We start from the raw sequence: 12,907 nt of genomic DNA on the forward strand, positions 1-12,907 counted from the left end.
CCTAAAATTCAAAAACTGATAAAAAAATAAAACAGTAATTAAAAAGTCTTCCTCACAGCTAGTGATGGACACAAGAAGTCACCAACAACACACAGACAGAGCTTCTCTGGTGAGAGGAGAACGTCACGCTGCTGCAGTACAAATACATGCACACTAGGGATGCAACAATACAGGTAGACCACGGTTCAAAACGCACCTCAGTTCTTGGGTTACGGTTTCGGTTCTGTTTCGGTCCATATTTTGTGCACAAGGAAAAAAATATTGCTATTTATATATTCAAAAATTAAATATTTTTTGCTTATAAGCTAAGATCTTTTTTACACATTCAAGTGTATTGAATATTAAAATAAATAAATAAAAAAACACAATTTTTGCACTTTAAAAAGCAAAAGTACTTCTTAGCTTTGGCGACTGGTATCGGATAAAAGGGGGTAAAACTATTTCATAAGTAATTGTACATATTTGCAATATCTTTATATTTAAAACATAAAGCCACTGTTTTAAATGAATATACCTGTACTTCAGTGGCCCATATATGAGTATGCACTCTTCATCTCCCACTTCGACATTGCGTTTGTGCTGAAAAGTGTGCGCGATGGAAGGGTAGCGCGGATCGAGCGCTATGATTCGGGGACGGAAGCTAACCCTTTTTCTGCACCGGTAGAATCGTCTTGTTGGAAGCATCAACGAGAGAAACTGTTGTAAGTCGGTGTTACCTGCTCAGCCGTACTGCTTCCACGTTGGAGATTTACTGGAAGGGAGGCGTGAACACATGCTGCATTCAAGTGCTCCTCTAAAGCTCCGACATAGCCAATTCAGAGAGATATACAAGGAAGGATGGAAACGTGAAGTTACGTGACATTTTATTGCAAAACCGAATATACCTCAATTCACAAGTGCGTATTGAACCGTGCATGGTGTACCGTACGGTTCAATATTATATTGAGAACCGTTAATTTCTAATGAGCACAGTACTGGTATTGGTATCAGTGCATCCCTGATTAGAAACATAAACTCTCTACAGTGTGACGCAACCCACCTGTCTCTAAATTATGTTATGAGTTACATAAAACTTTAAGGAGAGTTGTATAAAAACTCCTCCCCTGTAGCGTTTTCATGAAGAGGGAAATAAGCTAAATAAACGCAAAATAAGCGTTTTTTTTTTGTACCAGGCTGTACGAAACATGTTTATTTCTGCTGTACATTTGCTTGTTAAAATGGTTAGAATAGGGTTGAGTCTCTTTTGGAGCCAACCTCAAGAGGCTATTTGAGGAACTGCAAGTTTTGGCACTTTTTTTTCAGTTCATTGTCTAGTTATTTACATGGTTGCAGCTTGTCTCATGCTTTGTTAAGTTAAACATGTGTTGGACTATGTCATTGGAGAGTTGATGGTAGCAATGATTTTGGCGGCTGTAGTGGTGTGTTGAAGTCATTGCTTCTGCCTGTCTGTGTGGGTCCAGTAGAAGCTTCAAGTCAACAGCATGGACATAGAAGTCACACAGGCTGCTGTCCACTCACCCCGGCGGGTTGGCTCTGCAGTATGTGTGTGGCATCCTGGTAGCTGAGGCCCAGCTGGAGCCACACAGCATGTGTGCGAAGCAGGCGGTCCAGAACACTGAGCCGCCGATGGAGGGAATCGTAGCCCGAATCTCTGGCTCCAGCCAGCCCCGCTCCGATCCCGGCACAGGGGGAGGCCTGGAGGAAGAGCCCGCCCACCTCTTCACCCAGCCTGAAACAAAACAAAAATTAAATACATAATCCCTTACTGTATGTACTTTCTTGTATCAGTGACAAATGTTGCAGAAAATGTTAACACAATGTCACACAAAGGGACTGTGATCGTGTGATGAACATTTACATTTAGGTCATTTAGCAGACACTTTTGTCAAAAGTGACTTACAATAAGTACATTTGTCAAAAGAAAGAAACCACAACATATCATTGCCGATAAAGTAAGAGCTAAAAAATAAAACAAGTGTTAGGTCCTCGTCTGAGTAAAGTAGTAGCTGTTCAGCAAACATACCTTAAAGGGATAGTTCGGAATTTTGGACATAAGACCTATTTTCCAAGTGAGCCGGTGTGTTTGAGACGTCTGGAGACGTTTTCAAGAAATTTAATTCAGTTCTTCTAGTTGCCGAGTTCGCTTATGCTATGGCTAGTGCAAGTCAATGGTTCTTAGCTAGACAGGCATTAAAAACAGTCTTGCCCACTCCACAGTGCACCGAGGCAAATCCATTGTAACGGCAGACTATCAATGTACATATGTGTTGATAGGATACCCCCCATGTACCAACTCATCCAAAGGACACTCTGCATTCATTAGCCCCTTTTAGACAGTCTTTTCGAGTATTCCGCCATTATCCCGCCCCGTCGTCAGTCTAAACACTCGCTGAGGCGGAAAGAGGCGGCTACGGAGGTCGTCACAGAGCCGCATCAGAGGCAGGACGAGGCAATACGCGTTCTATCTAAACGCTCCGAGCACCCGAGGTGGAAAAGACGTGACGTAGTGAAGACGTATTACCAGAGCGACACGCCGCCGGTGGATTTAATGAGCTCAAAGCGTAGATCCGAAGAAGATTAAACGCCGGTAGTTGCTCGTACGACGCCGCCTTTATACGCATCGACATGTTTATGATGAACAGCAACTTCACTTGTTGAAGAGTCGTGTAAATATGCGAGACGAGCAAAAGTTCACCTTTCTTAATTGTTTTGATGCAGCGAGCTTATCAGATTTCAAACGCTCATTGAACATGTCACACGGCCGTCGAGTCCATAGATGAGACGGCGGCTGCACAGTGGGACGTCTCACTCGTTCTGCAACACCGGGTGCTATCTTAACACAGACACTGTTTAGTTGCAGCGTTACGCTGCAAACAAAGTTCTATCCGAACGCAACGGTTTGCGGCTTATTTTGACTCGCCTTCCTGCCATCACGGCGGAATCGTCTGTCTAAAGAGGCTTTTGAAATGCAGAAGACGATGTACGCTGATCAGCGTCCACTGGAGCTGCAGAAGCTGTCAGACAAGTGGTGGGCTGAGGAAGGTCCTCCCAGCTGACATGCAGTTTCTTGAGGAAATGACACAGCAAACCAGACTCTTCGGCAGGCGATGCAATGATTCTTTTCAAGAGCATCAACTTTGATCACCTGTCCAATCTTCCAGGTGACTGCATAGCCTCTGATGCTTTGCAGCAGAAAGACAGACCTGGCTGCAGCATACAAAGTTGTTGATGGAGTTTTTCAGAACTGGCAGAACAGAGTAGTTTGATAACATGTATAAACAGGCTACAGAGAAGGCTGCATCAGTGGGCCTGGACCCCCCAACTGAGATTCCTGATCAAGCTAGGAGGAGGGAAATGCCAGCAAGCATCAAGTCATTGCCACAACAACTACTGCTGACCACACTTTCCCTACTTTGCAAGACTACTACCGTTAGAGTGTATGACGTGTTCGTGGCCACAATGACACAAGAGCTTCAAAGACGCTTTAAAGGAGAAGAGAACTCCACATGGGAAATCCTGAATGGCCTCCAACTGCAAGCTGTGAAGAAACTCTGCCAGTTCTACAACATTGAAGAAGAAGAAGACAAATTGCAGACAGAACTTAAGGTCTTCCATACTTCATACTCATGCCCCTCACAACCAGTGTGACATCTATTCTTTCAGTGGTCAAAGAAAACAATGCACATCTGGTTTTCCCTAACTTGACTGAGCTGCTGAAGACAGATGGCACCCTTCCGGTGTCTAGAGCAACTGTGGAACGTTCTATTCTCAAAACTGAAGCTGGTGAAAAACAAAACATTGCACCCTTTGCAATGAGGAGAGGTTGTCAGAGCTTGTTTTACTGGCAATTGAGAAGGATATTCCAATCAACTTCAGTGAAGTCATTGACATGTTTCAGCACGGACAACAGGAAGTTGCCGTTATAAAGAAAAATGTGTAAAAAACACAGACAGACACAGACACAGACAGACCCACCCCTCCTCCTTCTCTTTCTCCCATTATTAATGTTCCACTTTCATTTACAGTTAGTTATACAATATGAATCCATGTCTGTTAATAAATACAGGATGAAACATTTCATGTTGAAGTTATGTTTGTGTCAAAACAATTGGTTGCATTTGGTTTTACTGAGGTTAGAAAACAAAAACAAAGCTGTGAAATTAAAATAAAGAGGGGTCAGAATTGATTCATTTTTGTCCTCCAATTTGATTAAAACTGAAAAGCAAGGACTCCAGGAAGCCACAGTTAAACAGTCCAGTGTCTAATGGTGATCTAAATTCAACTTAATACATAATCTACTTCATATGTCCTAAATGAATGCACAGCTTGAATTATGGCTTTGTGGTTTAGGCTGTGTCTTCAGCCCTCCTTTATTTCTATTGGTGAAGTTGTAAATAAATGTAGTGGCCTTAACATTTCCCTCTCTAATGTTACAGAGCAGAAATAAAATGTACTTGTTTTCAGTGTTTACTCCTAATGGAATAATAATCTACTACTTTCATCTAAAATAAATTATTCTACAACAATTGAACGCACTGGAATGTGTCACCGTCTCTGTTTGTGAATTCTACAGAAACTAGGTAGTAGAAAAGGAATCACTAGGAATGGCTTCAAGGACTTACGGGACAAAGTTCACCAACAGTTCCCGGAGAGCTGATCACTTTGTCCTGCTATCTGCGGATTCCTGACATAGCTCGCTGACATCACATACACTTCCTTACACACCTAACAACATTTAAGGTATTTTAAGAGTGCCATCTGCTGGTAGTCATGGAGAGCTACACTGCCTTGAATCAAATGGTAATACTGGCTGGGACAGAAGACGATGCAGACACACTATAAGCTCACCCGAGGAGCGTGTCCGTCTTCTGTTCCCCTTTTGCAGGTTCAGGCTTCTTCCCCATTTCCTTCTTCAATGTGCCGATCTCCCAGGCAAACGAGTCGATTAGCTGCAAAGACGACACACAGAACAGCACATTACTTTTTTTTATTTAATGCGTAAACCAAAAAAAATTAAAACAACAAATAGAGGTTTACTGGGGTAGAGGATTATGTGCTGGGATATCTTTTATCTAAGAGCAGGGACTTCCTGAGTCTTCACCAAACACTCTTAAGCTCTCAGCAAGAAAATAAGTAGGCTATTCTCAAAATGTCCAACTATTCTTTTTCATTTTACTTAAATGTATTACTTGCAGCACTCAGCATATAATTATCAGCTGTAATTGAATATTAATATGTGCCATATATGGTTTCTCTTTGTGAATTGACATCACGGTTGCTGAAATTGGATCAGAATCTCGGATGTCTATGAGACTCAAGTTCTTGTTTGACAGTATCAGATCAGTTTGAATAGTGTTGCCGTTTATGACAGCTCTTGTAGGTTATTTCTAGGAGGTGATCTTTTTATGATTGTTATTACATTTTGGTTCAATTCTTATTTGGTGACATATTTTTGTTATTTGTTTTATGTTGTCTCGGCCAGAACAAAAATAGATTTATCCCAGCAAGGTTTTCCTGGTTGAATAAAGAAAAAAAGAAAATGCAAACAGACATATATGAAGATATGAAAATTGCTACAGAATGTGCATTTCTTCAGATTTTAATCTGCTGCCAGAATATCAAATATCCACATGTATCAGCATTTTCCAGCAGAGGTCTCCATTTCAAACTACGTGTCTGAAATGAGCCATTGGCCTCCTCTTCACCTCTGGGTTAGTTCTATTAAAGCCATGCTGAATCAGTGCATTCACAACCCTTTACTCCTCCAGAGAACTGGAGCAAGCGTTTTCTAAAAACCACTCACGAGACTAACAGCGACTCAGAGAGTGTGTGTGTGTGTGTGTGTTGTGTTTACAATGAATTAGGGTTGTCAAAAGTATCGAAACTCAAAAAAGTATCGATACTAAAATGTTGTATCCGGATACGATACTCATTTTCAAAAGTATCGAATAATTCTGTGCACTTTTCAGTTTCAGACTTTTTTTTGTAACAGGTGCAGCTGCTGAGAATACAGCATTTCAACAGTGTAATGTTCATGTTAACTGGTTTGGCTAGTGTCATTTAGTTTATTGTTATGTATATAAAGCATAGCCAAGGAAGGAACACTTAAGTTAATTTAGTTTTTATCAGGCTTGCCTAATATTTACAACCTCAAAATATTGTTCCAATTGTTATTGTTTATTTTATTATTTATTTTTTTGCACTACCTCAGACCTGAAACTTGTTATTTTTGCATTTTTTTTGTTAATAAAAACATTTCTTTTAAATTTTGGGGTCTTTTTTTCATCCTTGTGGTATCGAAAATGGTATCGAGTATCGAATATTTTCCTGAGTATCGGTATCGAGTTGAAAATTTTAGTATCGTGACAACCCTACAATGAATGAACCTTGAAAGTTGCCTTCACATGCATGAAGCATTCCTAGGAGGTAGAGTTGTTCCAATTTCGATACCTGTATTGGAAATGCCTCTGATACAGCCAAAAATGCTGGCATGGGTATCGGCGAGTACTGGAGTCCAGGCACCGATCCGAAACCACGTAATTAATTTTTCCATTAGCTTTGACACAGTTCTTCTTCGCAGCTCTTAAAACAGTTGCGCTGTGCTGCTGGCGGCAGCTGCTGTTTTTTCGAGGGGCAAAGAAGAATTGGTCACCTGACATCTGTTAAAAGGAGCTAATGTTAGTGCATCATGTCGGCGGTTTGGCAGTACTTCACAGTGGATGTTCCCACCAGTAAAGCCCAAGTTATGCTTCCGCGTTGACACAACGCAAGGGGGCTTACGGACCCTTTACGTCCTTGCAGACCCACCGCAAGGGCCTGACGTGCACCTCCCAAAAATCCTAGACGCGCGTCGAGGCGACGCAACACCAACGCAGCGGCATTGGCTGTGATTGGTCCGCTAACTACATCCGCTGGAGACCGCTTTTCCGGTTTCCACTCAAAAACACCGCCATTTAAACTTTTAATACTTTTATTGTTTGCACCTTGTCGCTTTTGCACAAAGAAATAAAACACTGAAAAATTGTGGATGTTTAAAGCCGGAAGGTAAACAAATAGGCTATAACGAGGCTAACGACGATATACGTCAAGAGTCTCGGTCAGTCGGTCAGTCTTTACAAAAAACATAGCGCCCTTTACCGGTGTGGCGTTGAATTGCATTTCAACACGTAAACCCAACGCAGAACCATCACGGTCTCCAAGCAACTGCGTGGCCATTGCGTGATCACTACGCGGAAGCATAACTGAGGCTTAAGACGGCAACATGCAACACAGGGCTCTGTGTACTGGGCGTGAGACACACGCATTTCAACCTGTTCACATGGCACATCTAGTATTTCTCATGCAGACAAATTACCGGGATTATTAAAAAAAACGTTCTCTTATTTTACGAAAATAGTTCACCGAAATGTGCTTCTGAAAACATTTTATGAATGGGAAGCGTGGAAATAACGGCCTGTCTCACATTGAACTAAGTTAAAAACCTGAGAGCCCTGTGTAACATATGCAAAGACTCAATTTCGAGGGGTAGCACGAGTGTTGCAAATTTGCACTACTGTTTTATACTGTTCTATTTAAAAATAAATTTAAAAATAAATCTGCTGTATTCATTCATGTTTTACAAAGGGTTTAACCTGAGCCAGGCCTTACCACAATGATAATCATATCACAGTCATGCAGGCGTAGTATGATCTTTTTTTTTTTTTTAAACACACTGGTATCGGTATCGGTACTCGGTATCGGCCGATACCCACAGCATGAGTATTGGAATCGGTATCGGGAGGGGAAAAATGGTATCTGTACATCTCTACTAGGAGGCGAAGTATGCCATTGAAATCCTCCTCACTGAGGGTTTTTCCTGATAAGAATGGATCTTACACAGTATGGATGCATGGGCAGTAAGTAGGCAATGGTTCTGTCTGATAGAGCCTGATTTTTGTGGCCAATACTGATATATTAGGGAGTTAAAAAGAGAGAGAATGCAATGCATTTGTCAGGGAGGTAAGCGTAGACCGCCATCGTTCTGCAAAACATAGCCCTAAAATAAAGAGGGCTCAGTCGGTTAAATATGACACAATATTTATTACACGAAGCAACAGAGAAGGTTAACAAGTTCTGAGAGCTCTTGTTTGACTGATGGCAAAGCTTTTCCTGGAATTACATTCAGCCTGGCTATGTTCAGTGTGACACTGCCGTCATTTGTTTCGTTTCCCAATTATCCGTCTAGTTGGCTAATGTCTCTGTTGAGTAACATCACATCAGCAGCTTGAGGAGAGAGGAAACCGTAAGCTCAGCTCTTTCAAAGGAAATCACGAACAGTGACTCATTTGATTGAAAAAAAAAAAAACACACAGTAAGTTGATCTTGGTGAATTTCCATCATTAGGATTAGCGTAAATGTCGCCACAAGTGACTTGAAAAAGCTGTCTACCTCACCATCATGGTAGAGAAGTGAGAAAAGTAGAGCCTGCTGTAAAAAGTACACAATACAAATGAAAAAATATATACATGGTGACCTTTTGATTTATGATCACCTTATTAAGTGATTTTCACTAAAAAGGATTTGCACTTAAAAACTTTCGGCGGGGCGGTCAGTGGTGCAGTGGATAAGGCAGCCGCCCCATGTACGGAGGCTCAGCCTCGGCGTGGAGATCAGTGGTTCGACTCCCGGCCCGGCAATCTCCTTCGCGCATGTCTTCCCCCTCTATCTCCCCTTTCCACACTGTCTCTCTCTGCATTCAAAAAAAAAAACAATAAAAAAAAGGCTTGCATGGCACTCCAGCAATAAAAAAAAAAAATCTTTAAAATAAAATAAAAATAAATAAAAAAAACTTTCGGTGTTTTATATCTGACAATAAATCATTTGATTCGTAACTTCATGTAAATTTCCAGTTTGTTTTACGGTAATATTTATTTTTAAGCATATTTTGATGATTATTGGGATAACATTGTCCATCAAAATATTCATTTTGGGAGCGCCGTTTAGCTCATTTGGTAGAGCGGGCGTCCCATGTGCAGAGGCTTTGTCCTCGCTGCGGCGGCCCCAGGTTCGATTCCCGGCCTGGGCGCCCTTTGCCGCGTGTCACTCCCCCTCTCTCTCAACCTGTTTCCTATCATATCTTCAGCTGTTCTATGAATAAAGCCAATAAAAGTAAAAAAAAAAAAAAAAATTCATATTGTCCCATGCCTTCATTTGAGGATCACAATCTCAAATATTGTAAATGGCAGGATCACATGAATCAAGTCCCTGACACCCACATGTTTTGTGCCCTGTATTTCTTTTCTTTCCACAGGAAGACAGTGTATTGGATTGGAAGGATTGGACCCGCTTTATTCTAAATTTAATGGTTTTATTGGCATGATTCAGATACAGAACAAATTCAGTTGTATTATTATTAGTATGCTGGGATATATTTAAAATCCTTATTGAATAACTAGTGTTTGACATGAATGCCTGCAGGCGACAGGTTTGACTATGGAAAATACCACCTTTAACTCATGAAATCATGAGGAAACAATATGCTTGGCATTGGGACTGGGCAGACGCCAAAGAAGGAAGAATAAATATGAAGAACGAGGCTGGAAAACAGCACTCCATATCCATAACTGGTATGTAGTAATAATAAGCATGGTACAATGAAAGGATATTTTAGCGCCTTACTTTGTACTATAAATATAAAATTGGAACACCTTGCATCCACATTTACAGCCAGCTATTTTGCTTTGGGGAGTTCCCTTGACCCGATGCCAGTTTCCGATGTGTGACATTTTTCTTAATTAGCAAAAGCTCCTCAACAGCTGGACTGAAATTCAACTTTTGAATACGGTGTTAGCTTATGTTAGCATATGAACGTTCTATATCATCATCATAGTTTCTCATGAAGGGCTAGAAACTGTCCCGTTGCGATTCTCCTGGCCAATATGATTATGATTCACAACATTATCCCGATCCATGATGAAATGTGAAACATCCCCTAGTAGGGAGTGAGCCCTCAGAGCCATGTGTACTGAAGGTTCCTGGACTTCCTGGCCCCGTCTTCCATTCGCCCGCCTCTATGTTTGACTCTTCCCTTCAGGCTCTCTTGCTGTGAGATGTGGCTACACTTCAAGGCCGTGTGTGTTTAAGGCAGGTCTGTAATGATCCCAGACTGCCGGTCAACAATGACACAGTCTTTACACTAAAGGCTGGCAGGGATCGGTCTTTGGACGTCAGAGAGTTAAACCCACTAAACTGCTTCCTTGAAGCAAGGGGACTACACAACACAGGGTGACAGTATGCTTTTGGAAACCTCTGCTCTGTTTAATCAATGCATGCCATTCATATAATAATATCTCCTCAACGTGTGCTGGAGTTGAATACATCACTTTGATGCATTGACTAAGATGTGTTGTTTGTAGAGCTTATGATAACATGATCATCCTGGCAAACATAATTGTGATTCACGATGTTATTAAATCATCCAAATAGGTTTCAAACTCTTAAAATGAGAGCACAACATACCTGTATCACTTTACATTTAGTTAAGAACCAAATACTATTTATTACATGACAAATTAGAAACATTTCTTTTTAAGTGAACATCCTTTTAGGTGAAAAACAATCAAATAATCTTAAATAATTTGACCACAGATCATAAGGTGTGGTTGCATAAATGCATTTTTAAAACTGTATTTTTTTTTTTTCAGGCCTCTCTGAGCTGGACAGCTTTTACAAGTGCATTTACAATTATCCCGATCATGGAAACTCACCGCGATCAACTGGCATGTTTTTTGTTGTGATCCAACATGTTGGTTCAGACATGAAAGAAACGTTGCGTTTGACCACCGACACCCAACGAGATCACATGGTGTGAAGGACAAACAACTGTATGCTGCATGCCTGCTCGCATAGGAACGGTCCCAATCAACTTCTCAGTGTAACTAGTGTACATGGCAGATCTGATCACAACATCATTTTAATCATGCGGTCAGCTCCTGAGACATGTCTGGAGTTGGTCAATTGGGAATATTTGATGAGAGCCCTATTTCCCATTGTCTGATGAATATGTCGCTCTTTATTCTATCTTCCTCAAAAACAAATCTGTTAAGCAATCTAGGAGAAACAAGCAGAGATGAAAGGCAAAGCACAGATCTATACTCAGGCTGGCTCCTCCTCTTTAATCTTCTCCAGGATTTAGCCTGTAACTGAAAGGTTTACTGCTCCCCACCTACATTTACCTACCTGCAGTAAACTTATGTAAACTTGAATGGCTAATACCCATTATCTTTGCAGTTGTGTTTGAGGCAATGCTTTTTGCCCCACAGCTATGACTATTAGAGTGGCACGCACCTTGAAGAAACTGCCTTTCCTCTCCTGCTTGCAGGGTTGACTGATGGTGGACATGATATCTGGAGAGCCTCCTCGGTCGGTCTCTGTCTGCCAGACGGTCTGTGAAGAAAAGAGTGCCACACATACAATGAAACACTCAACAAAGCAGCTCAGTCTCAGAGGAGACTCATGAAGACTTATGACAGAGACTGGTTTGAAGAGGACATTAGTGCAGCTCTGTGACACAGTTTTGCTCTCCTTGCCTGCCGTTCTCCAGACACTTCCTAAAAACTTCATGTTGGTTGTGTGACCACAGACACAGTCCTGCCTGGTTCAGACTACTGGATATTTGTGTCGTACCATGGTCACTACTAGGGTTGGGCGGTATGAGCAAAATCTTATATCACGGTATGAATAATTTCATATCACGGTATGGTTTTCCCCCCTGTAAATTCAATTAATGGCTTAAAAATAACCATACTGTCGCATTTGATCATTTTCCTCTTTTATTTTAATTTTCTCACAGCAGCATAACATTATTTTAAAGAAAGTATAATATAATAATTAATAAGCCACAAAGAATGTGCAAATGTCTGGTAAACATTTGAACTCCAGCTTTAACTTAAGCTATAGTGTGTGTGCAAATGTAAACACAGAGCTCCATCTTAATAAGAAATAAAAATAACAAATGAGAAAAAGTATGCGTCGTGATGGCCTCCGTTATCTCCCTTGATAGATGTGATTTATTGTCATACGGGGTGCCTTTGGCGAACGAATCATAATACTGCTTCGCGTGTTTTAGCTTTAAGTGGTGGAAGAGGTTACCGTGTTTCCACCTGCAGCAGCAACAGTCACGCGACACTCTTTGCAGAGTATCGCTTTTTGTTCGTTGTCGGATTTTCTAAATCCGAAAAAGTTCCACACAACAGACGTAGCGCCCTTTTTCGGAACGAGTTCCTCCTCTTCGTCATGGGTGGGTCGCGCTGCCTCCGTTTCCTCGTGACGTTCACTCTCCGCCTCGATTGTTATTAATCAGGTAAAGCTGTTTCTTCTTCGTCGTGCTCATGCAACCACGCAAGCAGTCTGCTGCAATGCCTGCAGTGCCCCGTGTGTCGAGGCGGTGTAATTACAGTGACTCAGAGCGACGCCGCATACATCTGCGCTTTCTCCGGTATAAATGGTATTGCAAAATCTCTACCGGTAGACACTTTTATACCGCCACACGGTATAATACCGTCATACCGCCCAACCCTAGTCATCACGGTAGGTCAGATTAGACAATTATAGAGTCATAGAGTCTTGGCTGAGAGACAAAACGCCGGTCCTCGACCAATCCCGGCTGCTCGTCTTTCACCACATAAATGGTAAATGGCCTCATTTATATAGCGCTTTTCTCCAAAGCGCTTTACATTAATGACTGTCATTCACCCATTCACTCACACATTCACACACCGACGGCGGTGTCAACCACGCAGGGCGACAGCCAGCTCGTCAGGAGTAATTGGGGTGAGGTGTCTTGCTCAGGGACACCAGGCACTCAGCTAGGAGAAGCCGGGGATCGAACCGGCAATCTTGAGGTTGCCGGCCAAACGCTCTACCTCCT

General features: G+C 41.7%; 1 protein-coding gene across 1 annotated transcript in view; it reads right to left on the reverse strand.

Moving 5' to 3' along the window:
* Positions 1–12,907, reverse strand: part of LOC311021184 (ras and Rab interactor 2-like) — a 57,745-nt gene that overhangs the window by 28,835 nt on the left and 16,003 nt on the right. The window contains exons 2-4 of the mRNA XM_084021607.1: positions 11,326–11,424; positions 4,849–4,949; positions 1,519–1,729 (exon numbers count right to left, since the gene is read on the reverse strand). Coding sequence (XP_083877733.1) covers positions 1,519–1,729; positions 4,849–4,949; positions 11,326–11,379 — 366 coding nt within the window. The 5' untranslated portion in view covers positions 11,380–11,424. The remainder of the gene's footprint in view (positions 1–1,518; positions 1,730–4,848; positions 4,950–11,325; positions 11,425–12,907) is intronic.

Source organism: Eutrigla gurnardus (assembly GCF_963514095.1).
Source record: "Eutrigla gurnardus genome assembly, chromosome: 11".
NCBI lineage: Eukaryota > Metazoa > Chordata > Actinopteri > Perciformes > Triglidae > Eutrigla > Eutrigla gurnardus.